The sequence below is a fragment of the Triturus cristatus genome, chromosome 1_2 (assembly GCF_964204655.1).
Source record: "Triturus cristatus chromosome 1_2, aTriCri1.1, whole genome shotgun sequence".
NCBI lineage: Eukaryota > Metazoa > Chordata > Amphibia > Caudata > Salamandridae > Triturus > Triturus cristatus.
Genome location: NC_140580.1, coordinates 451334625 through 451362089, shown reverse-complemented (window position 1 = coordinate 451362089; position 27465 = coordinate 451334625). Strand labels below are relative to the sequence as shown.

At 45.7% G+C, this 27465-nt stretch overlaps 1 protein-coding gene across 1 annotated transcript in view; it reads right to left on the bottom strand.

Moving 5' to 3' along the window:
• CC2D2B (coiled-coil and C2 domain containing 2B) overlaps positions 1–27465 on the bottom strand; it is a 1427481-nt gene that overhangs the window by 1132825 nt on the left and 267191 nt on the right. Inside the window, 1 exon segment of the mRNA XM_085622020.1 lies at positions 544–642. Coding sequence (XP_085478146.1) covers positions 544–642 — 99 coding nt within the window.

Genomic DNA, 27465 nt, shown 5'->3' with positions numbered 1-27465 from the left:
GAGCACCAACATTCCAATGTTGGCTGTGAACAAAGGCTTCAGGGAGCCTGAGGGGATTTCAATCCCTTCGCGCTCCCTGAAGGCTTTATTTTATTTGTTAGAACATTCTGTCCTCTAGTGGAAGAATGTTCTAATAGCCTTATAGCCCTTCGTAACAGGGCAATACCGGCAATTAAAGTCCCTCTGCCTTGTTAAAGTCCCTCACCTTCGGCTCGGGCCTTTAACGATGCAGCGGGCCTTTAATAGCCGGTATAGCCCGCTACAGCGGGCTATAAGGCTATATTATTCTGCAACACAAAAAGGAGCCACGAAAGCATCCCCTTTGGAGAGAACACCACCCGTTGTAAGCAGACTATTAACATTACCTCAGGCTTAATGTAAAAATCAAGTGTTAGCTATAAAATCCAGTAGGAAACTAGAATCTCATGCCCTCCTCATGGACTGGACACCTCACTGCATACTGTATGCCACCTATGCTTGAGTTCATATTGCTCCTTATTGGTTTGGTGTCTACATACTGTTTTAGAAATGAAAAACTATTACCTCATCAAGCTTTTGTAAAGCAATAGATTGTGAAGCTTGGAACTCAGGGATGCATTCACCACCATCCGAAACAAAAAATGAATATCCATCGTCTTCTTCCTTTAGTTTGAAACAGCAAAACAAAAAAGCATTAGGACTGGTAGCCCCCCTCATTATCCAATGCTTTTTCTGCCATTATTAGCCCTGTATGATTGCCTCCACCCCACTCATTTTTGCAACATTATGAATGGGTATCATTATGATAGTAGTGCCATACACAATTGTCTCTACACAATGCGCTTCCCCCAGGCCTACAATTGCTACAAAATACTGTCAGGGATCTAAATACGTAGAAGAGCAGTATCATCTTCGAAAGAACCCTCCAATTTCCCAAAAGTGGGCAGACTAGTCCAGCAATGCAAACCCAGAGCAGAGAAAGCCCTCCTGCTTCATGAGGCAACTATCCTGACCTTTTATGTATAAAATCCACCCCTCGGGTTGTGAGGCATAATTTCCATTATTAATAAACATCTATCCAGTGTTCAGTTTAATAATACTTTATTCGGCTTAAAACAACCATAAAGGCATACAAATAAAACAATTACAATTTCATAACATATGCACTGTTGATCTTAAAAGATATAAAAATAATCCATTTTAAGATACAAACCCAAATAAACTGTTATTCATCTGCCTGGTCCGATGGCTAGGCAGAAGACTAATCAATTGCAACCAGGCCATGAATTCTTGAGGGCATGGACCTAATCTTTGAACACACCACAATACCTGTTGTGAGATTTCCAGACAATTCTTGCAGGGATAGGAAAGGTACGGAATTTGTTCAACAATCAACATTTTCAGGATGTCAGGCCCACAGTAAAGCATTGAAAGGGTTGTACTACTGAATATGGACACCAACAGTCTTGTGATACTCTAATACCAAGGACACAATATTATGCAACAAAATATTGAAAAGTAAGTGGGTTTAGGAGGGTATAGATTTACAATTCCAAACTCCATGTTTACATACCTTGAAAATATATGTACCACGTAGACATCTATATGTGGAGTTTGTTATAGAAAATCTAGACTTACTTAAATTGTATACCATCAATATTTAGGTTTCAATATTCATGGAGCATACCCATTCAAAATACCCTATTGCTTTGGCTTCCAACTAAGCAACATCCCAAAGATGGCAACTAAAGTCCTTTCACACAGTTACTTACCTGTAATCTTGTTTTTCTATCATGTGTTTCTTCTTTGAATTCATAACCAATTAATCCCCCAACCACTGCGCGGAATCCTGCACCCATTGGAACTCATTATGAGTTGCCGGACTGGAAAGTGATTAATATTGCACCTTTTAAAATCCGTGTGAGAAGGTGGTTCTGGCCATCTGAGCCGCCCGGATTTTTCACTTTTTGAACACCTGATTTCTGAGATTTTACTGTGGGAGAGCCTCACAAGCTGGGACTCACCCACAACTCATGATAAAATGGACTGCATGTGGATTCCACCGGTGTCCACCTTGTGAGATAAGGTCGCTACGCTGCAGCCAGGGTAAGGGACACTGGACTGTTTACATGTGGACACGTGCACACGTGTGTGCACCTTTGTAAGGGCTTTACAGGGGAGATTCCTGTCGTACGCAGCCCAGGAACTGGTACAGATAGAATGGTGTGGCAGCCATTATGCAGAGTTTTGTGGTGACATGGAATAGGCTTTATAATGTGGGGAGACATATGTAAGGGAAAGTCAGTGTGCTTTACTGTTTCACTGTAGGAACACTCCATTACCCTCCTGTTAGACTTGGCATCTTTTGGCATGTTTTCCCTGAATTCTTTGCTTTCTGACCTCCCGGTTTTGACTGTTTTTGCTGGCTTAATGTCTGCGCACTTTTCTCACTGCTGTTCAGAGGTAAAGTGCAAGTGCTCCTGTTGTAAATTGTGTTATAGATTGGTGTTTCCATGATTGGCATATTTGATTTACTTGTCAGTCCCTAGTAAAGTGCACTGAGTGTGCCAGGGCCTGTAAATCAACTGCTGCTAGTGGGCTGCAGCACTGGATTGTGCCACCCACACAAGCAGCCCATAAACATAACTCTGGCCTGCTATTACAGAGCCTGTGTGCAGTCTGGGACTGCCATGTCGACTTAGCAAGTGTACCTACTTGCCAGGCCCTAACCTTCCCTTTTCTTACATATCAGCCACCCCTAAAGTAAGCCCAATGTACCCCTGTAAGCAGGCTGCAATGTGTGTGAAAGGTAGGACATGCCCTGGTGTGTGTATCATGTCCTGATAGTGAATTACTGCCAATGTTGTTTTTCACTATTGCAAGGCTACCTGTTCCCATAGGACGGAATGGGGAGTTTGTTTATAACATCTTATAAACATAACTGGCCCTGGGAACAAGGTAGAGGAATAAAGTTTAGTATGCCTGCAATCAGAATCTAAAGATGCATCTTTTAGTGAAGGCGATTTTTACATTCTGTGTTTGAAAATACTACTTTTAGAAAGTAGGTATATTCTTCCTCAGTCCTCCAGTAGGCCTCTGCTGGATTTGTGGATTGACTGTCTGGGTTTTGGATGACAGGAGCTGGGCAGGAGCAGTGGCTCCAGATAGTCTAGGTGGGTCAGGAATGGGCTGAATAGACCTGGGCTGCATTTAGAGTAGGGGGAGGAGATTTCCTTTCACCTGAATGGGACTGGTCTGCCTCTGACAATGCCGTCTTCACCTCCTGCCAGTAAGCTACACCAGAGAGGACAGAACTGTTTCTGGCTAGGCACAGACACTCTCTTCCTGAGAGGACAAAGGATTTTGGGCTATAAAAAGTGGGACCCAAACCCCTGAACTTTAGAATTCCTATGGACCAAGAAGACTGCCAAGAAGAAGAGCTGGAGAAGATGTGAGGAGGATCTACCACTTTGCTCAGTGCTTTGCTGTGTTGGCCTGCAGTGGATGTTTCTGTCTTGGGCAGTAAAAGGACTTGGCTGAACTTTCTGCAATCTATTTTTGTGAGTTTATCCAAGGGCTTGAGTTAGAGCTTGCCCCCTGTTCAAGAAGTCTCAGGAACAGAAAAGACTTCAAGTGCTTCTGCTCTCAGCACCGGGAATTGTGTGTTTTGTCCTGCAACAAGAAGAACAAGCATTTGCAATGCAATAGGTCTCGCATTTGTAAAAGTTAAAGCTACTGGGGTTATAAATTACAATGCTTATTTATATTTTTGGGTTTGAAGTGGAGTGAGTATTTAACTAAAAAACCTGCATGTGATGTAACTGATGTTTATCTAAAGCACTCCTATAGCTTCCGGTTGAGTTCACCGCTATATACAAGCTGCAAATGAATAATGCACAGAGAGGTAAAACAAAGCATGACATAAAAACGAGAGACAAATAGATACTCGTTTTAGTGGCTGACTTTTACAAAGTGAAAACAAAAAACCTAGAAAAATTGTGTTATCTTGGGGAAATATTTTATTTCACCAAAATGATCTTTTCGTAATATTTGCACATGAAAATAGCTTAGAACACCAGCTGGATAAAACATATATGCCTGCAAATTATTTTCCCTTCTCATTGTTTCTTCAGAGGGATCCAGCTGCTTCTGCGTGCATTGTTCATTTAAAGAATGTCTGTTTTAGCATGCCTCTTTCTTTTGGCAAGTGGTTGCATGTTAAACATTAACCGGGATCATCCTGTAATCCCAAAGCATTAGGGATCGAAGTCACGATCATGGAGGGAAGGTGGTCTGTAAGAACTGGGATGAGTAGGGTTAGCAGAGATCACTGCATACTCTGGGCCACGGAAGAGAGAGAGAGACAAGAAAACCTGGACATAACACCATGGTATCTGAGCGAAACCAATGAAACCACTAGTGCTGAGACCTACAATGGAAAGCGAAAGCCCAGAACAACTAGCCCAAGAATAATGTGAAGCGATCTATTGACAAATTCCTGATTTGTGTTATTTCAGAAGCACATGTATGCATCACCACTTTGCATGTGCGTAACCATGCAAGGACATGGACGGTATTTCTTTTTTTAATTTGAGTAACATGAAAGCGTTTATGGCGAGCAAAGTGAAAAAAATGTTAAAAGATCGTGGAGCAGAGTTTGAAAATACTTTTAAAGCTTCATTCTTTAAGTGTTTAGAAGTCCATGCCTTCTCCCTACACACTCACTTTGTTATCACATTATTAACAAGATTGGATGGAGTTAAAATAATTAGCAGCAGTTCACTGAAACGAGAAATTGTGTAATATTTAGTCCTTTCAACATAAATACACCAAATGCTGCAAGAAGAAAAACACTTCAGATGCACATTTGTTTATTCTGCCTGTGAAATGTTTTGCTCCCACATCCTCTATTTCATTGCTACCGCATAACGAATCAGTTCAGTGGCATTCTTTGCCTTTCCCACCGTGCCGCCCCCAAAAGAAATCACTACTTTGCAACGGTTACAATGAAAGCATGCATTCTTTGCAATCCTAACAGAGCAGCGCGTTCAACGGTGGTAGAGCTGCTGCTTTACCCATTCCACTTCGCAGCTGCAGGAGGAGCAATGCACACGAAGCAACTAAGTCCCTCCCCGCGATAGAGAAGGTTTGTAAAAAAAATCTGATTCCACTGACCACGACGAGCATAAAGCAAACCGCTGCAGCTTAAGTCCGGCACCCCCACTGTATGACGAATCATTTGAGCGGCATTCTTTACCTATCCCACCTCGCCCCCCCAAATTAAAAAACACTTTGCAACGGATACCGTAAAAGCATGCATGCATTCTTTGTAGCATTCACTTTAAACGAGTACAGCGATCGCGAAACCGAAAGCAATACCTTTTAGAAACAGAGAAAGCCGCGAGTGGTGCGCGCGCGCCTCAGCAAGCCATATGTTTTTAATTATCGCGCCTGTGTCTGGGCACAATAATTGAAACCATATGGCAGCATTGCGCGTAATAGACACCAATAGGCCATGGGCGGAGCAACTCGCCCGCCTTTGGCCTATTGCGTGCTATCTTAAAAACAAACACGCAGGCAAAAGCCAATAGCGCAACATGTAACTAAAAATACACTACCGCGCATGTACAATTCCAGGGTCCATTTCGGAACCCCGGACAAAAGGACTCTCGCTGCGCGAGCAGTGCTACACACTGCATCGCTAGGCGCGAGACCTATAAACCAACCCGACGTCGTCTACGACGCCACTGCCCATGCCGCTGCCGACTCCGTTTCCTGAAGGCACAGCAGAGGGCAAAGCCGCACTGCCAACCTGGTCTCACCGACAACGCCTGCTGATGATGCCATCGAACCCCTGCTCACACCACGACCTGTAGGCACCACACTCTGCATCGCCTCGCTTCACAAAGCCGCCTTAGTATCCCTGACGATGCCGCTCCATGCCAAAACCGATGCCGATGCTTGCACCGTGGTTCGAGGGCACCGCTCGTAAAGTTACACGATGCACCACCCTCATCCCGCACCGCAGCCTTGGCCTACCGATGCCGGCACCATCAACTCCAGTCCGTCAGCCGACGACAGCGCTTCAGCAACGACAATGACGCTGTTTGCACAGTGACCTGCCAGCACCGCGACGAGCAACGCATCACTTCGCACTTGACCCTGGTCTCACCAACAATGCCATCTGATGCTGCCACCGAGCCGCACCACTGCACTTCGCATCGCAGCACCCAATGCCGGCCGACGCCAGCGCTCCTGAATTCAACCACGAGGAGTTCGATCTGCAATACGTGTGACTTCAAGGGCCCGATGAGTCCTGCACCGACCTCCGGAACCGACTACTGCGGACGCCAAGCTTTTGGAAGCTCAACGAGAAGTCGCCAACACCCTGCATTTCTAAAGGTACTGTTTTGCGGGTTTTCCCGTCACCGTAGCTGGCCCGCGACGCCACGGTCACCCAGAACTGTTTGGATTTGTTTGTTAACAACGCCGTGATAACCCCAGACGGAGCTATCCACTTCAAGGAACTGTTTTTCAAGTTTATTTTAATAACTTGAGATTTCTAAATACTGTATTGTGGATTTTTATCTGTTTTGGTCTTGTCTTAAGTATATAAAAATATTGGATATTTTTCTAAACTGGTGTGGTGTCCTTTTGTAGTGCTTACACTGTATTACTGTTGGTTATGTGCAAATGGTTTACACACTGCCTCTAAGATAAGCCTGACTGCCCGTGCCAAGCTACCAAGGGGGTGAGCAGGGGTTATTTTAGGAGTGGAACTCCCTTATCCTGGCTAGAAGGAAGGGTCCCTAATTCGACAAAGGTGCAAGCCCTTACCAACTAGAGACCCCCATTTCTAACAACTACTATGGAGACAGAGACCACAGGGGGTAGTTTCAGGCTCCCCTAAGCCTACAAATTCCAGACAAGCACCAAAATACACTGTAAGTTGTGCAAAAATAAGTATTCTGCTGAGTCCAAAGCCATATCTGTACTGCTTATGGGTCAACCAGAAATGTTATATTCCTCTGACTCAGCTCATAACCAGAGCCTGGCCGGGTATGACCCTGCCAGGCTGGTTTAATTACCTTCATCCCCAAGCTGAAGCATCAGAGGCCTAGCCCTTCACTGCAAGCATTCCAAAGGGCGAAGGTCTTCTCTCCAGGAGGGAGAGATGGGGGTGAAACTGCGGAGCATCAATCAATAGCTGTCACCCGGTGCCAGGCACCAGGCCTGCTCAAGGCCTGGGCCTTGAAGTCAGCAAGGGTGAAAGGGGGCTTTTCAGAGACCATGTGGCATGAGACCTGTTAGATCTGGGGGTCTCTAGTTGGCAGGGTAGGTACCTCTGTCCAAGTAGGGACCCTTGCTTCTAGTCAGGGAAAGGGGGATACACTGTTAAGAGAACCCCTGCTCACCCTCTAGGTAGCTTGGCCTGAGCAGTCTAGGCTATCAAAGGCAATGTGTAAAGTATTTGTACCAACACTCACAGTAACACAGTGAAAACACCACAGATTTACTCCACACCAGTTTTAGAAAAATAATGTATCTTTACTAAAAACTTCACAAGACCAAATACTAAAGAAAAACCAACATACAATTAAAAAGATTACTTTAAAGATAGTTCAAGAGTTTGCAGAAAGTACTCCAGGATGTAAAAGTCAGTGTCCTGCACAATGCGACTCTCAATGCACAAAATGCGACACTCTCGTGCCCAACAGTACCTGTAGTTGCGATAAGGTTCCCAAAAGCTATAACAAGGAAGATGGCAAAGGCGATGCGATACTCCTGAGATCTTAGGGAGGCTTTGCAGCAGCCCTGCTTCACGCAGCAGAGGTGGATGCGCCGGCTCCGATCTGTAGGGGGAGGATGCGATGACTTTGGCTTTCGTTGCGTAGGTTTCTTAGGGGGAAGCTTCACGCACAGGTTCGATGCGACACTCTTCGATGTGGCACGATGCGCGCAGCGACTGGATACTTTCACGCACCGGCAGTGGTGCGGCCCGCAAACTGGTTCTGCGACGACCCTCGCAGCGTCAGGAATCTTCTCGCACCGGGACGATGCTCGACGCACTCGGCGATGCAGGGACTCCGGGTGCTGCGATGACGCCGCGATGAGATTCTCCTCGCACTCTCGTTCTTGCGACACGCAATCAGATGATGCGTTGGGTACCAGTTACTCTTTTTCACGCTTTTGCTTCCCAGCTCCCAAAACACAGCAAAACGACCTCCTGAGGCCCCAAGACTGGGCAAGCACTCCAAGGCAGGTCAGAACTCCTTCAGCAGAGTTCCAGGGGAGCTGGTGGTGAAGTCCTTTTGTTCCTGGGACTTCTTAACAGGGAGCCAGCTCTTCTCAGGCCCTTGGAGATCAGAATCAAAAGAAGGGGACACAGCAAAGTCCTTCCCCTCTCCTTGGCAGCAAAGCAAAACAGCAAGCAGGCAGTCTTCTCCTCTTCAGTTCTTTTCAGCTTTCTCCTTGGCAGAGGTTTCTTCTTAGTTCCAAAGTGATCTAAAGTTTAGGTGTCTGGGGTCCTCTTCTTATACCCCTCCAAGTCTTTGTCTCTCTGTGTTTCAGTGGGGGGGATTCCCTTGCTCAAACCGGTTCCTGGGTGTGCTCTGCCCTGGAGCACCTGGTTCCTTTCAGAGTGAGGGGCAGGGTCGTTAGACGCTCAGCAGGAGATGGAACCTTCTTTGTGCCAGCAGAGGCAGAGTCCTCAGCCTGGCCAGCAGGGGGTGGAGCCAGCATTGTGCTGGCAGGGGCAGCCCCATTCAAACCCAGGGACTACTCCTCCCACCCATCTAAAGCAGATCTCCCTATTCACCCTGCTGCTGACTCATCCAGGCTCCTGGAGCCACCCAGCCCATCACATGACACCAGTCAGCCAACCAGCACACAGGCACACAGGAAGGTTAAACAGAAGAATAGCTATTTTCTAAAAAGTGCTATTCTCACACAGTGAATTTAAAAACCGTCTTGCTAAAAAGATGTATAATTAAATTCTGAACACAAAGATACCAAACTTGGATTTTCCATCTTGCCCTTATGGGAAGATAGGCATGTAAACAGCCTCCCCCATTCTATCCTATGGGTAAGATGGTGAGCAGCCAAAATATCGAAACTAAAATATCTTCCTACACTAATATCGAGTTTTAAATATCGAAGGGACAGAATATCGATGTCAATAATATCTATGGACAGAATATCGATCCTAAGGTAAGTATTTTAATATCGATGTTAGTAATATCGAAGTTAGTAATATCGACATCAAATATATCGATTTTACTAATATTGATGTTACTAATATCTATATTTATATTATTGTTATGTATTTTATTATGTATTTAATATGTATGTGTTATATGTTTTTAGTTAAGTGTTCTACTGGTTTTAACATATATGTATACAATTTTTATATGTTAACAATGGTTTTTTAAGTCAATTTTGTGTTTTAGTACCGTAGCGGGTTGTGGGTTTATAGGGGAATAGGGTGGGAAGTAATTTAATTGTAATTAATTAATCATTTATTTTCATTTATTGGTATTGATAATTATATTATTGTTAATTAAGTATTAATTGGTAATTAATTTTTATTAATTGGCAATTAGTTTTAATTAGTTGATTAATTGATAATTATGTTAAGTGTATTATTTTATTAGTGGATTTTGTCGTGCTTTTATAGGGGAATAGTGTTGGAAGTAATTGAAATCTAATTAAGAAATTATTAAATTAGTTGTTGGGTATTGATAATTAATTAATTGGACAGTAATTATTAATTGGTAAATATTTTAAATTATAATATTTTGGTTATTAAAAATAATTAATTGTGTACTTGCACCGACCCTGTTCTGCCTCTTTGTCAACGGGGTCATCGATCACCTTAACGAGGTCCCCAATTCTGATGTCCCAAAGCTGGCGGGAAGGAGGGTTCCGGCAATCATGTTTGCGGATGATACCCTCCTTCTCACCAAGTCGCCGATGGGAATTCAGCGTGTGTTAGACGGCTTTGGGGACTTCTGTAGAGAGCACGGATTGGAGATTAATACTCTAAAGACCAAATTTATGGCCTTCAATCCGCCACCTAGATTTCACCGCATCCCACGCATAGGGAATAATATGCTAGAACGAGTTAACACCTTTGAATATCTTGGTGTAACCCTTAACGAGAAAATGGGCTGGGGTCCGCATTAGGAGAAAGCAAGGCTAAAATTAGTGCAACACGCGGGTGGGATACTAAGGCTGGTGGGGAAGAATAGGTCGACCCTCAAACCCATAGGTCCTCCGCTACATATTTATAGGGTGCAAGCTAGAGGAGCTGTCATTTATGGCAGCGAACTATGGGGTCATAAAGTCTTGCCAAGCTTGACAAAAGAGGAGAATAGGTTTCTCAGGTGCCTAGTAGCCCTCCCTTCAAGCACACCCCTAGTGCCGTTAAGACTCGATCTAGGCATCAGACCCCTGGAAGATGAACTGGCGCTCCGCCCTCTGATCTACTGGCGTAGATTGTGGGCGGTCCCCGAATTGATTCATTATAGACAGGGCCTGCAGGAAGTCCTTAGTCTTCCAAACTCGGGGAATATTGCCTGGTTCAAATTCGTAAGGATCAGTCTGGTGGGTTTAGGCCTTGACACTCTCTGGAGTGACCCCCTGGATGCCTGCCCCAGGCTCCCAAAAAAGGTTCTAACTAAATTGCATTATAACTCCAAGGATCCCACATTATATTCCTCCATAACCTTAGGGACTCTAACGGAGCAATTTCTCTGTATTAAAAATGCCTATAGTTTCGAACCAACCTTCGACAATATTTACCCTGTACTAATTAGGAAGCTTTACCTACAATGGAGGCACGGGTCCTTGCCAATCCGTGCATTTACTAGTCATTGGTCCGAGTCTGCACCCAGCACTTGCCCGGCATGCAGAGTAAGTGACGAAACCGAGCTGCATATTATATTTTTTTGTCCGGGCTATAGTGAGGCGCGCAGAAAATGGATCATTCCCATTTGTAGGAATTTAGGTTTTATTAGGTGTCATGAAGCCTTCAGAATCCTCAAGAGGGAAATGGCTGCTCATATTGTGTTTGCTGTGGCCAAATTTCTGGGGGCTTTCTGGCATTCGAGAAAACGGTACCTGAAAATGCTTACCTGATTCAAATTGCACCGGGTTAAATTGTACATGACTGTTGTAACCAGCGGACTTATAGATGTCCTGGCATTTTTAATGTTTTATGTCTAACCATTTTAACCACTTTTTATTATCCAATGTATGTTTTTAAACGCTCTTTTAAATTATCATTTTATGTACCTTTTATGGAGATTCTCTCCGAAATAAAGTTCTCTTGAATTGAATTGATTAATCATTAATTGTGAATTAAATATAATTAAATATTATGCATTGATATTTCTAATTAATATATTAATAAGTAATTATTAATTGGAAATTAATAAGTAATATTTATTATTTTGGTGTATGAAAAATATTTAATAGTTCAATATTTTTTAATTGGTAATTAATGTTTCATAATTATTATTTTGCGGTATATATTTTTTTAAATTGTTAAATATATTTTAATTGGTATTTACTTTTTAATAATTCATATGTTTTTGGTTATGAAAAATATTTTATCGTTTAATATTTATTATTTGGTAATTAATATTTATTAATTATTATTTATTGGTACTTATTATTTATGTATTGTTAATTAATTATTCTTTGGTAGTTATGTTTGTAATAATTATTGGTATTTGTAAATCATTATGAGTTATTTAATAATTAAATCACTAATTATTTTAAATAATTATTTTATTTATAACTATGTTTTTTTTAACTTCTACGCTATCCAACACTTTCCCTACTGTTGCACCCTCTGGAGTTGGAATAGTAAATTTTATCCCTACGCTATCCAACACTTTCTGTACTGTTGCATTCTCTGGTGTTTGAATAGTAATTTTTACCCCTACGCTATCCAACACTTTCCCTACTGTTGCACTCTCTGGAGTGGGGAATAGTAATTTTTACCCCTACGCTATCCAACACTTTCCCTTCTGTTGCACTCTTTGGAGTTGGAATAGTAATTTTTACCCCTTCGCTATCCAACACTTTCCCTACTGTTGCACTCTGTGGAGTTGGAATAGTAATTTTTACCCCTACACTATCCAACACTTTCCCTACTGTTGCACTCTCTGGAGTTGGAATAGTAATTTTTACCCCTACGCTATCCAACACTTTCCCTACTGTTGCACTCTCTGGAGTTGGAAGAGTAATTTTTACCCCTACGCTATCCAACACTTTCCCTACTGTTGCACTCTCTGGAGTTGGAATAGTAATTTTTACCCTTACGCTATCCAACACTTTTCCTACTGTTGCACTCTCTGGAGTTGGAATAGTAATTTGTACCCCTACGCTATCCAACACTTTTCCTACTGTTGCACTCTCTGGAGTTGGAATAGTAATTTTTACCCTTACGCTATCCAACACTTTCCCTACTGTTGCACTCTCTGGAGTTGGAATAGTAATTTGTACCCCTACGCTATCCAACACTTTCCCTACTGTTGCACTCTGTGGAGTGGGAATAGTAATTTTTACCCCTACGCTATCCAACACTTTCCCTACTGTTGCACTCTGCGGAGTTGGAATAGTAATTTTTACCCCTACGCTATCCAACACTTTCCCTACTGTTGCACTCTCTGGAGTGGGAATAGTAATTTTTACCCCTACGCTATGCAACACTTTCCCTACTGTTGCACTCTGTGGAGTTGGAATAGTCATTTTTACCCCTATGCTATCCAACACTTTCCTTACTGTTGCACTCTCTGGAGTGGGAATAGTAATTTTTACCCCTACGCTATCCAACACTTTCCCTACTGTTGCACTCTTTGGAGTTGGAATAGTCATTTTTACCCCTACGCTATCCAACACTTTCCTTACTGTTGCACTCCCTGCAGTGGGTATAGTAATTTATACCTGTACGTTATCCAACACTTTCCCTATTGTTACACTCCTTGGAGTGGAAATAGTAATTTTTAGCTCTACGCTATCCAACATTTTCTTTACTGTTTTTTTTTGGAGCTGGAGTAGTAGTTTTATTGTCGGTGCTATTTAATATTTTTTGTATTATTTAGCTAATGTAATATATAATTAATTTTAACAATATTCAAATTAAATGTAATTTTTTAAATGTGTTATATATAATTATTTAATTTTTATTCATGTTATTGTTTTATGTGTATGATGTATTTGCAATTTATAATAATTTTTAACAAGTTATAACTTATTAAAACAATTATTAAAATGTATTATTAAGTAAGTATATATATTATATATTATATGTATATGTTTAATTAATGTTTTATTACATTATATATATTAATTATTAATTTTAAACATTATAACATATATTTAATTATGTTTATTTTATTTATAAGTATTATTTGGTTTATTTTACATATTTTTTTTAACTAAAAAATACTTTATATTTTTAATAACGATATTTTTGACATTCTATATTTTATTTTTGATATTTTTGTACTTACCATGTTGTAGATAGGATCTCGATATTCTTGTTATCGATATTTTTGTGTCGATATTTTTGTAGGTCGATTTTCTGTCCGTCGATATTCTGTCAGACATTCGGGCAAGATAGCCTCTCAGCAGTGAAAAACGAAAATGGCTGTAATTCACTACCAGGGCATGTTACACACCTCAGTACATGCCCTACCTTTCAGATACACTGCACCCAGCCCAGGGGGGTACCTAGGGCCACCATAGGGATGCCTGACATGTACAGAAAGGGAAGGATAAGGCCTGGTCAGTGGGTGCACTGGCCAGGTCGACATGGCATTCCTGGACTGCACATAGGCACTGCAAGCAGGCCTAAGACATCATTTTAGCACTACTCCTGTGGGTGGCACAATCAGTGCTGCAGCCCACTAGTAGCATTTGAATCACCAGCCCTGGCACACGCAGTGCACTTTACTAGGGGCTAACAGGTGAAACAAATATACCAATCATGGATAACCAATCAATATAACAATTTACCAAGGGAGCACTGGCACTTTGACACTGGTCAGCAGTGGCAAAGTGCCCAAAGCATCTAAACCAGCAAAAACGTAATCCAGCATAGCATCAAAAATACAGGAGGTAGAGGCAAAAAAGTCAGGGGTAACCCCGCCAAAGATGCCAGGTCTAACACGTGTCCCCTCCAGCTGAAAGTAGGGAGAACTACCCACCCTCTTGGGAGTTCTCATCGCTAAGGCAGAAAAACCTGGACAGACCATCAGCGTTGGCGTGTTCTGTACCGGGGCGGTGTTCCACCGTAAGGTCCATCCCCTGTAGGGAAATGGACCACCTCAACAGCTTAGGATTCTCACCCCTCATCTGCATTAACCATCTGAGGGGCCTGTGGTCCGTCTGAACCCGGAAGTGAGTCCCAAACAAGTAGGGTCTCAGCTTCTTCAGCGCCCAGCCCACAGCAAAAGCTTCCCTTTCAATCGCACTCCACCTCTGTTCCCTGGGAAGTAGCCTCCTACTAATGAAGGCTACAGGTTGGTCCAAGTCCTCATCATTTAGTTGTGAGAGCACCGCTCCCACTCCATGCTCAGAAGCGTCTGTCTGCACTATGAATTCCTTGGAGAAGTCAGGCGCCTTGAGTACAGGTGCTGTACACATGGCCTCCTTCAGGGCATCAAAAGCTTCTTGGCAGGCACTGGTCCAAATCACTCTCTTCGGTAACTTTTTGAAGGTTAGTTCTGTCAAGGGAGCAACAATGGTGCCATACCCCTTGACAAAACGGCGATAGTACCCGGTGAGTCCTAAGAAGGCTCTCACCGCTGTCTGGGTCTTGGGGGGTTCCCAGGCCCGGATGGTATCTATCTTGGCTTGTAGGGGCGCCACCTGGCCGCTTCCTACTTGGTGTCCCAAATACACCACCGAACCCTGCCCTATCTAGCACTTACTGGCCTTGATAGTGAGGCCTGCACTGTGCAGAGCCTTCAACACTGCGCAGAGGTGTTGCAAGTGTTCTTCCCAAGTGGAGCTGAACACAGCAATGTCATCCAGATATGCGGCGCTGAATTGCTCCAGCCCGGACAGCACCTGGTTGACCAGTCTCTGGAATGTGGCAGGGGCGTTCTTCAACCCAAAGGGCATGACACGGAACTGGAAGTGCCCCTCTGGCGTTGAAAACGCAGACCTCTCCTTGGCCCCATCAGTTAAGGCAATCTGCCAGTACCCAGAAGTTAAATCAAACGTACTGAGGTAGTTGGCAGCTCCCAACCGATCCACGAGCTCATCAGCTCTGGGGATGGGGTGTGCGTCAGTCTTCGTGACCGCATTGAGCCCACAGTAGTCCACACAAAACCTAAGTTCTGGAGTGGCACCTGGCGCAGCAGCTTTCGGTACAAGTACCACTGGGCTAGCCCAGGGGCTGCTGGAGGGCTCAATCACCCCTAGCTCCAACATCTTAGAAACCTCCTTCTTGATGCTGGCCCTGACCTTGTCAGCCACCCGGTAAAACTTCTGTTTCACAGGCATGCTATCTCCCGTGTCCACGTCATGGACACACCAGTTGGTGATACCGGGGGTCAGGGAGAACAGAGATGCAAACTGACCCAGCACATGGCAACAGTCCCTCTGCTGTTCTGGGGTCAGGGTGGGCGAGAGGACCACTCAATCCACTGACCCATCTTGCTCCTTAGCTTCCAGGAGGTCAGGAAGAGGATCGCTATCCTCCTCCATCCCGGCATCTGTAGCAAGTAGCGTTGTGATTTCAGACCTCTCAAAATGGGGTTTGAGGCGGTTCACATGTAGGACCCTCATGGGGTTCCTGGGAGACTGCAAGTTGACCAGGTAGGTCACTTCACTCTTGCGCTCCACCACCTCGTATGGCCCAGTCCACTTGTCTTGGAGCGCGCAAGGCTCCACTGGCGCCATCACCCACACCATCTGCCCAGGTTGAAATTCCACCAGAGTGGTATGCTGGTCATACCACCTCTTCATCTCATCCTGGCTGGCTTCCAGGTTCGCCTGAGCGAGGGCCCGGAAGCGCTGTGTCTGGTTGCGGATGGCCAGCACATAGCTGAACACATCCTGGGGGGTTTTCCCAGGGGATTTCTCCCAACCCTCCTTCACCAGACTGAGAGGTCCTCTAACAGGGTGCCCGTACAAAAGCTCAAAGGGACTGAACCCTAGAGACTTTTGTGGTACCTCCCTGTAAGCAAATAATAGGCATGGCAAAAAGACGTCCCACTTCCGTGTCATGGGCTCTGTCAGCCCCATGATCATGCCTTTCAGGGTCCGGTTGAACCTTTCAACCAACCCATTTCCTTGAGGGTGGTAAGGAGTGGTGAACTTATAAGTTACCCCACACTCCTCCCACAGAGACTTCATATACCTGGAGATGAAGTTGGTACCCGAGTCAGATACCACCTCTTTGGGGAAACCCACACGGGAAAAGATCCCCATCAACGCACGGCCCACCACCGGGGCTGTGGTTGTCCTGAGAGGGATAGCCTCCGGGTACCGGGTGGCATGATCTACCAGGACCAGGATGAACCTGTTGCCTAAGGCTGTCCTGGGGTCCAGTGGCCCCACAATATCTATCCCCACCCGCTCGAAAGGGGTGCTCACTACCGGAAAAGGCTGCAGAGGGCCTTTGCATTTTCCTCCAGCCTTGCCACTTGCCTGGCAAGTCTGGCATGATTTACAAAAGGAAGCGACGTCCGTCTTCATCCCGGGCCAGTAAAAGTGGGTGGCAAGCCTTTGTCGGGTCTTGTCCTGCCCGAGATGTCCTGCAAGAGGCATGTCATGAGCCAGACCCAGTAGGAAGTCTCTGAACCCTGCGGGTACCACCAGGGTACGTGATCCACTGGGCTCAGCAAACCTAGGCTCACTGTACAACAAGTCATTCTCCCAGTAGAGAAAGAAGTTCTTCGGATCAGCACCTGCTGCCTGGTCTGCAGCCTGGTGCCGCAGACCTTCAAGAGTAGGGCATGCCTTCTGCGCTCGGCAGAACTCCTCTCTGGAGGGACCATCCTCTTGCTGCCAATGGGTCAGCTCAGGTATGTCTCCCAGCTCAGCTGCCTTTTCCCCTGTAGGCTCCAGGGCATCCCCCGCAGGTTCTACTCCTTCCTGGACCGTGGGAATAGCGGGGGTGGTTGCACCACGCCCCTTGCCCTTCCTCTTTCTGGCAGGGACCTGGGCCACTGTTTCAGGCTCCAGGTCTGCTTCACAACCCTGTCTGGCTGCCATGGACCGGGTGGTCACACAGACCCACTCAGGCAAACCCAACATCTCCAAATGAGCCTGGCGTTCCACCTCCTTCCATGGGGAACTCTCCAGGTCATTACCTAGCAGACAGTCTACTGGCATGGATGGACTCACAACAACTCTAAGAGGACCTGAGACCCCCCCCCCACTCAAAGGGAACATGTGCTACCTTGCAGAGGCGCACAGAGTTGTCTGCTGACACTACAGGGTGAAGTACATCGGTAATGATCAGCTCCTCAGGGACCCACTGACACCTGACCGTGGTCACACTGGCTCCAGTGTCCCTGAGAGCCTCCACCCTCTTCCCATTGATGGTCACCCACTGCCTGTACTTCTTAGTGTTATCAGGGACAGGGGTTTCCTGGACCATCTCTGTGTCTCCTAAAGAGACAAGGGACATAACTGCTAATCCCTCCAAATCGCTAGAAATTAAATCCCCCCCAAAAGCTACACTAGCTATACCCGGTGTTGGAGCACCAGAGGGTGCCTGGGATTTCTTGGGACACACAGGAGATTTGTGACCCAATTCCTGACAGTGATAACACCTAATGGGACCCTTGTTATCCGACCTGCCCTTAGGGGGCCAGGTTGGTTTGGGTTTTGACTTGGGGGGCTGGGACTGGTTACCCTGGGAACTGTTTTGGGGCCCTTGTGAGAACTCCTTTTGGTTACCCTTGTCCCCCCCACTCTTCTGCTGGGGACCCTGCCCACCTTTGGCAATGGTACCCACAATTCCTCTGTGGACCCTGGTACTGGTCCAGCGGTCCGCCTCCTTAGCAAGCTCAATGGGGTCCGTCAGCTTGCTGTCTAAAAGATGCTGGCGCAGCTCTGGAACACATAGACTACTCAAGTGCTCCCAAATAATTAAATGTAACAACCCCTTATAATCAGTTACTTTGCTGCCCTTCATCCAACCTTCCAGTGCCCGCGAGTACAGATTCACACACTCCATCCAAGTCTCAGACTCTTTCTTCTTGGAGTTCCTAAACTGCAGTCTATACTGTTCTGGAGTAAGTCCATACCTGAGACATAGGGCCTCCTTCATATTGGAATAGGTCATGGCACCTGCTAATTCTAAGGGCTCTAGAGCACTCCTCCCAGAAGCCTCAAAATGTTTCCACAGGCCCGCCCCCCAATGCTGTTCAGGCACACCATTCATTCTCAATGCTATTTCATACGATGTAAACCAGGCATAGATATCTTCACTCCTATTGTAATTCTGCACTAAATCCTTGGGGATATATACTTTACCCCCCTGCACTGGCTGTGCGCTGCCACCATTTGAACCGGACTCCACCTGCTTGGCCTTGATGTCCAGTTCTCTCATGCTCACTTCATGAGCCAGAAGCAATTTCTTCTCCTCCAAGGCACAGGCATTCTTGCTCTCCTCTGCCGCTTTGTCTACTTCCAATTGCTTCATTTTCATTTTCATTATTTCCAATTCATGGTTTCTCACCCTTTGATTCTCCTCCAACTCCTCTGGAGTGAGCCCCCTACTGGAATGGGAGCTGCCAGCCCTTGAGACTGGGAACAAAACCATCCTCTTCATTTGCACCACCTTCCTCTTGGGCCTCCCACCAGGCCTTCAAGATTCTTTGTAGAACATCCTTTCTAGCTCCGCTTTTCACAGGGCAACCAAGGTCTTTGCAGAATTGCTTGAGCTCCTCAACTTTGTATGAATATAAATCCGCAATGGAAAACTCCAATTCTGCCCTCTCACTTGTTGTCACCTGAGACATGATGCTCTTGAAGAGTTACTCAAAAATAGAAAAATACAGTATGTGGTTGTCTATTGGTCTGCACTCCTAGTGATGTACACCAATTACTGTGGGTCAAGTACAAATACAAGTTCAATCCTCACCGCTGACCACCAATGTTAGATCTGGGGGTCTCTAGTTGGCAGGGTAGGTACCTCTGTCCAAGTAGGGACCCTTGCTTCTAGTCAGGGAAAGGGGAATACACTGTTAAGATAACCCCTGCTCACCCTCTAGGTAGCTTGGCCTGAGCAGTCTAGGCTATCAAAGGCAATGTGTAAAGTATTTGTACCAACACTCACAGTAACACAGTGAAAACACCACAGATTTACTCCACACCAATTTTAGAAAATAATGTATCTTTACTAAAAACTTCACAAGACCAAATGCTACAGAAAAACCAACATACAATTAAAAAGATTACTTTAAAGATAGTTCAAGAGTTTGCAGAAAGTACTCCAGGATGTAAAAGTCAGTGTCCTGCACAATGCGACTCTCAATGCACAAAATGCGACACTCTCGTGCCCAACAGTACCTGTAGTTGCGATAAGGTTCCCAAAAGCTATAACAAGGAAGATGGCAAAGGCGATGCGATACTCCTGAGATCTTGGAGAGGCTTTGCAGCAGCCCTGCTTCACGCAGCAGAGGTGGATGCGCCGGCTCCGATCTGTAGGGGGAGGATGCGATGACTTTGGCTTTCGTTGCGTAGGTTTCTTAGGGGGAAGCTTCACGCACAGGTTCGATGCGACACTCTTCGATGTGGCACGATGCGCGGCGCAGCGTTGACTTCCGGCGCCGCAACTCTCGATGCGCCACGGAATGGGACTCTGCGTCGACGCACGCAGCGACTGGATACTTTCACGCACCGGCTGTGGTGCGGCCCGCAAACTGGTTCTGCGACGACCCTCGCAGCGTCAGGAATCTTCTCGCACCGGGACGATGCTCGACGCACTCGGCGATGCGGGGACTCCGGGTGCTGCGATGACGCCGCGATGAGATTCTCCTCGCACTCTCGTTCTTGCGACACGCAATCGGATGATGCGTTGGGTACCAGTTACTCTTTTTCACGCTTCTGCTTCCCAGCTCCCAAAACACAGCAAAACGACCTCCTGAGGCCCCAAGACTGGGCAAGCACTCCAAGGCAGGTCAGAACTCCTTCAGCAGAGTTCCAGGGGAGCTGGTGGTGAAGTCCTTTTGTTCCTGGGACTTCTTAACAGGGAGCCAGCTCTTCTCAGGCCCTTGGAGATCAGAATCAAAAGAAGGGGACACAGCAAAGTCCTTCCCCTCTCCTTGGCAGCAAAGCAAAACAGCAAGCAGGCAGTCTTCTCCTCTTCAGTTCTTTTCAGCTTTCTCCTTGGCAGAGGTTTCTTCTTAGTTCCAAAGTGATCTAAAGTTTAGGTGTCTGGGGTCCTCTTCTTATACCCCTCCAAGTCTTTGTCTCTCTGTGTTTCAGTGGGGGGATTCCCCTGCTCAAACCGGTTCCTGGGTGTGCTCTCCCTGGAGCACCTGGTTCCTTTCAGAGTGAGGGGCAAGGTCGTTCAGCAGGAGGTGGAGCCTTCTTTGTGCCAGCAGAGGCAGAGTCCTCAGCCTGGCCAGCAGGGGGTGGAGCCAGCATTGTGCTGGCAGGGGCAGCCCCATTCAAACCCAGGGACTACTCCTCCCACCCATCTAAAGCAGATCTCCCTATTCACCCTGCTGCTGACTCATCCAAGCTCCTGGAGCCACCTAGCCCATCACATGACACCAGTCAGCCAACCAGCACACAGGCACACAGGAAGGTTAAACAGAAGAATAGCTACTTTCTAAAAAGTGCTATTCTCACACAGTGAATTTAAAAACCATCTTGCTAAAAAGATGTATAATTAAATTCTGAACACAAAGATACCAAACTTGGATTTTCCATCTTGCCCTTATGGGAAGATAGGCATGTAAACAGCCCCCCCCCCCCCATTCTATCCTATGGGCAAGATAGCCTCTCAGCAGTGAAAAACGAAAATGGCTGTAATTCACTACCAGGGCATGTTACACACCTCAGTACATGCCCTACCTTTCAGATACACTGCACCCAGCCCAGGGGGTTCCTAGGGCCACCATAGGGATGCCTGACATGTACAGAAAGGGAAGGATAAGGCCTGGTCAGTGGGTGCACTGGCCAGGTCGATATGGCAGTCCTGGACTGCACATAGGCACTGCAAGCAGGCCTAAGACATCATTTTAGCGCTACTCCTGTGGGTGGCACAATCAGTGCTGCAGCCAACTAGTAGCATTTGAATCACCAGCCCTGGCACACGCAGTGCACTTTACTAGGGGCTAACAGGTGAAACAAACATACCAATCATGGATAACCAATCAATATAACAATTTACCAAGGGAGCACTGGCACTTTGACACTGGTCAGCAGTGGCAAAGTGCCCAAAGCATCTAAACCAGCAAAAACGAAATCCAGCATAGCATCAAAAATACAGGGGGTAGAGGCAAAAAAGTCAGGGGTAACCACGCCAAAGATGCCAGGTCTAACAAGACCCCTGTACGACGCCATCTTGAAGTATCCCTAGGTCTGTGCAGGAAGGAGGGAGCAGGGGCAGAGAGGTGATGTGTTGCTGCAGGATAGGGCAGAAGTGCCTTCCAGCCAGCCCCCTCCAAGTTCTCTTAAAAGGTCATGCACAAGAGGAGGAGCTCTCTCTGGGGTGTGGTCTTGCTAAGGAAGGTTGGTGCTGGAACCTCGCGCCATGGGCAGTTGAAAGGAGGAACCCCTAACTGTCCCAGGACTCTGGTCTACGCCTTTGAGGGAGTCCAAGGCCAGTGAGGAGAAGACTAGGCCTCTGCACAAGTAGAAGAGAGGCCCAGAAGGGGAGCCAGTTGAAAGGCTGGTGCAGGGAGCCAGGGAAGACAGCTTCTTGCTGAGTTCACCCAAAAAGTGCTCCAGGGGGCTAGGGCTGGCCACCAGGAGCGAGAAGTATGCCCCCATAGAAGGTAGACGACATCTGACCTCTGATCAGACCAACGACGAAGTGCGTGGGGCTCCGCCGCCGGTCTTGAATGTGCCCCCAGGGTGGGTCAGGTTCCGGGGGCTGCCACTAGAAGAAGGAGATGCTGGGAGCGCCGTTGCAACCCCCAGAAAGGTGCCTACGGGACCCAAGCTTTGCATCCTGGCATCCTGGGCCCCCGAGAAGTAAAGTCAGGGAGAGCCGTCACCCTCCCCGTGAAATGGCCCGCCGGGGGTCCCAGAAGCCTACCCTGGCCCCAATAAAAACGGAAGTCGGGTAACACCGTCACGCCCCCATGAAGTGGTGCCTGAGGCCATCGACCATGTGATTATAAATGTGATGCCTTTTAGGGGCTTTTATTAACTTGCATTACCCCTGTTATCAGATACGATCATTCTAAGTGATGCCTAGACATGTATTCCTGCTGCTGCCTTAGTTTAACAACCTGACTGTCAGCCACTGTGATTTAAGTGTGTATACAGTATGGTCAGTATGAGATGCTCAGTCAGGGTTATGTGTCACTATGACAGGTGTTCCCATTATAAATGCTGGGGTGGGCCGCCTCTAGGATGGTGCCAGTGGGAAGGGCCCTCGCTCCAGGTTATGGTCAACCCACTGCATTTAGGGGCAAGATGATGTTCATGCATGTGGATGGTGGTACTAGACCCCCGCGGGAGAAGTGGGAATGTTACGCAATGCCAAGAATTATTTCCAACAGCTTATGTATATTTGTAAATTGATGCATAGTTTTGAGTAGTGTGTGTGTAAAAAATGTACTCTTCCTTTTTATAAAGAAATGTACAGACTGGACAATCAATTATTTAGTGTTATTTCTGCGTCGCTGTAAATGGAGATTACTAGCCCACACCACTTCCCTTGAGTAAGCCTTAGACTGCTCTGCAACGCTACCCTCTGAGAGTCAAGCGCTACAATGGGCTGTTTGGTTCCCAGTGAAGGACAAATGTAGGCGTATTGTTTTTGCAGATCTCGTGAATAGTGCACTAATTATCACATAATACAATGTGCCATGTAGAATAGTGCTTGGCAGAGAAAAATGTGTACTTACCAGTAGTTACCGGACATTTTTCCATGGTAAAATTCACCTGGTTTCCAGGGCCGGACTGGGAACCAAAACCGGCCCTGGCAAAGAGCTCAACCGGCCCCCCTGGGTGCGGCCGAGCTGTTTGTCAGGGCCGGTTTCAGCCGATTTTGTTACAGGAGTCGATTTTGCAGCTATGCTGCAGAAACGGCCCTGTAACAAGTACGGCCCCCAGGGGCCCACAATCGGCCCCCACCCTGGCGGCTAACCGGGGAAATGCCCGGTGCCCCCTACGGCCCGTCCGGCCCTGCTGGTTTCACCTGCCAAAATTTACCTGGAGAAAAACTGCGAGGCATGTGGTGACACCACAAAACTTCTAATTCCGATTCCTATGCAAACAGGGATTGGAAAAAAACGGACCACTCGTAATGAGGGCCATATACGAGAGACGAACTCTATATTTAAATAATTAGAATAATTATGATCTGGCCTGAATCTATCATCGTTCTTTCATCATGATATGTAGGTTACACAGAGAAAAACAAAACACTAAGGGGCAGATTTACAAGCCCCTTGTGCTACTTTTGCATCACTTTTAACATGGGAAAATTGACGCACAATTGTTGCAAGGGGCTTATAAATCTGCCCCATAGTTTATATTTCCAAACTTTAATAGCTACTGAAGAGTAACGTTAGTTCTTAAACTTAAACAAAAAGGGAGAAAAAAACGGAAGATCATTGAACATCTCGTCTGTGCATATAAATGCTGAAATATTACATGCGCTCTTAAACTCGTTTGTATTCCAGATTTTCCCTTTCTTCCACAAGGAAGATTCGGTGAAAGTTAGTCTCCCTTTGTAGCGTACATTTTTAAGTCTTGCTTGATAGCGTAACTGTCGGGAAGATGTATTGTTACCATTTCTTTAAAAAAGTATATAGGGTACAATTTGGCTTTCATGTGTATCACTCCGCTTTTATTATGCAGTGCTTGCATTGCAATGTAGGAAGGACTATTTTACATCTGAAATATATGATGAATCATTATGCATTCAGTGTACACAGAAAGTAATCCTTTTTTATATATTTTAAATGCAGTTGGTTTTGCTAATGCTTGTCATTAAGTGCATGTATTCAGTCACTTGCTTGTATAATATAGTCAATGCAGGTTATATTAATTGCAATCTTGCTTCAATTAAGTTTGCAGATAAAATTGAAGTGTGTTGGTAGTGCACAAAAAGCTTGTCTTAAGACTGATCAAATTGAATAGTTCCAGTTTTTTTTGTTCCTTGAAGGAACTCTAATATGCCTATAAACGGGAAGATTGTTCACTTGTTCCCAATAACTCTTTTAAATGAATATACCCATTTCTTAAGAAAAAATTCAGTTGCATTGAGTTTAGGAAGTGCATATTGAACAGAATCTTCCTGTATGTGCTTTTTATTAACATTATTTGATTTACCAGTAACACTTGCTATTCATTTCTTTCCCACTAAGGCGAATGGTAAAAATATGTCTTAAATATATTTTAATTGCTGGTTTTGTGACAGGTCCGGAGTTGCTTGTGTTCAGGGAGGACCTGCCTTGGAAGATCAGTCTGGGCTGTACCCATGAGGAGCAGGGTCAAGACTGAATTGCATATGGCTTGGTCTAAACTGAGGTGGCATAGTGAGTAAAAGATCGATGGGTTGGAGTGCTACCCTGAGCGAATGCCAGTGGCTAGACTTATTGCAAGCAGCCTCCCATCACCTTGGTGTATTTCAAAATGTTTATTTTGCCAGGTTGAGATGGCAGGTTAAAACCGCACACATAGGCTGCAGTGGCAGACCTGATACATGTTTGAAAGGTCAACCTAAGTAGGTGGCACAATCAATGCAAGATATCCAAGATAGGTGCCAGTCTCCTGACTTTTTCCTGACCAGGAAGAGACAGGAGTAAAATCCGATGCCCCTCTGAGACTTCGGGACCTTCTCTATCACATCGTTTTGTAACATGAAAGCAATCTTTTTCAGCAATTGTTTTAGATGGGGAAAAAAACGTCCTTTTTGGTGGTATATTCGGTGGCTTGTTGATGAATTCGAGGGTATGCCTGAGCTATGATGTCCAGTACCCACTTGTCCGATGTTATCATGGACCATTGGTGGATGTAATGAGAAAGACAGCCCCCTAGTTGCTCCCTTGGATTGTGGTAAGTAGCCGACACAAGAAAAAGATCAATGCTTTCTAGTGACATCTCACGGCCTGGTGTGCTGTTTTCCTCTTGTTGGTTGCTTGGGATCGCTGCAGGTGGTTGTCTGTACTGTTGTGCATATTGTGGCTTATACTGACCTTGATAAAATTGGTATTGTTGTCCATAATTTTGGTATCCTCCTCTGTTAGAGTAGAAACTTTTTCCTCTAGCCCAAGGTAAAGGGTGTTTGTGAAATTGTAACAATCCTAAGGAACTTGATGGTGTCAGTATCCTCTTTAATAGTTTGCAGAGCTTCGTCAATGTGTTTTCTGAATAATGCATCTCTGTCATAGGGCATATCCAAAATGATTATCTGTACTTCTAGCTTGAATGTTGTTGCTTTAAGCCAACCCTTTCTGCGAAGTACTGCTGCACCAGCTAGTTGGTGGAAACCGGTTGAACGATCGACGGCGCGGCGTATTATCTCAAAAGAAGATCGTTTGCCTTCCAAGAGAATCTTCTTAGCATCTGAAAGTAGTTTGACATATTGTGCCGTATCCAACCACATTTGTCTGTCAAATCTACCTACAATTGCTAAAGAATTCACTGTCCTACTGTTACTGCCGCCATGCTGGAAAAACATTTACCAATAGTGCCCATTCCTATCTGGTGGTGTTGTGTTAGGGGTGGAAGGATTCCTGGAGCGTCTCTGGGCTGCTTGATTGATAATGGAAAGCGATCTTGGTTGTCCAATAAGGCATGCTGGAGCATCATCTGGTGCCTTATATTTCTTATCTAATGTGGGCATAACTGCCACCACAGTGGCTGGGCTTTTCATGGTACGCCTTCCTTCTTGCCATATAAGATCTATAATGGGGATCACTTTTACTGACTTTTTTGTTGGTGTTTTAAAGTCGTAACGAAAACAGTCTGCTTGCTTGACAGGGAAAGCCAACTGAAAACGCTTTGCTGCCCTCTCCATGATGTTATGGAAACCACCTATATCATCCGGTGGGTGGAACCGGAGGAGATGGTCTAGTTATCAAGTAGTCATCCCACTCATTAATAGTGGAATGCATGATCTCTGATCTCTCCCTCTTCCTCCTGATCACCATCCGAAGTGTCAGGGTCAGGAACAAGCGGTTGAGTTGATAGAGAAGTACCTGAGATTTGCAATGTGTGCGACCGAGGAGGTGGCGTTTGTTGTGGAGATAGTATTGTTGGCTGCAGTCGAGAAGTAGGCGTAGAAGAAACAGGTTCTGGGAACCGTTTGTAATAATCTTGTAGTATGCCCTTGTACTGCTCGATTTTCCCGGCCTTTTTGTGTTAAAGGGTGACTAGTGTGACTTCAGTCTCTTACCATCCAAGTCTAAGGGTTAGAGTAGTGAATGGAGCCTATTTACTAGGCACTTCGACATGATCCTGTGCTCTTCCCCATAGATCAGGGCTTGCACACATAGCCTAGGGGATAGATTCGTTAGTATTAGGGATAACCTGTCCTGTAGTGAGGGTATTTCATGGAGCCGTGCTGAATGCAGGCCTGGTAGGCCTCAAACGGGAGAGACTCCATCTTTCTTTCTGCTCCGGCAGCTTGGGATTTTTCTAGGTCAAGAGTTATGTTTTAGTTATGAGGTGTTATTCGCTTGGAGAGAACCGGTTCAGGCCGGCCCTTATCGAAGGATTGTATTTTTCTTCATGCCGAAGACACTACATCAGGCCGGCCGGCTGGGAACGTGTCCTTGGTACAGGGAGGTACAAGAATTTGGTGGGCGGCAGGTTACGGGCCGGAATTTTCCATGAGGAAATGCACCTCTATATTAGTGAAAGTCTGAGGCAGTTACATGTTCAGTCCGTAGGCGGCATCTAGCCGTTAGCAGTAGAGCTATTACTTATTCCAGGGAAGACAGACGCCATCTTGAAGGCGGAGAAGAACCGAGAGACAGATGCTTTCCTAACAGAATAGCCAGAGAGGAGAGAGGAGCCGATAAGGAAGAGGTCCCAGTGACTCGGAGAAGGGGGATTCCAGGCGAGCCGAGGCACAGACGAGAAGGGAGCCTAGATGACCACTGAGTGCAGGCTACATACTACTAAGGTGATGTCGACCCTTTCTTATTAGAGTGTACAACTCAATCTTACACTTTTCCTTGCAGGTTATATGTTATATCGTAATGTTACGTGATTGTATGTGTAATGAGTAATAAAGTATCCAGTTTGTAGTGAATCAACATGTGCTGCGTGTTCTTGTATAAGAGGGTAGCCTATTCTTCTAGTCAGCTGTGACTC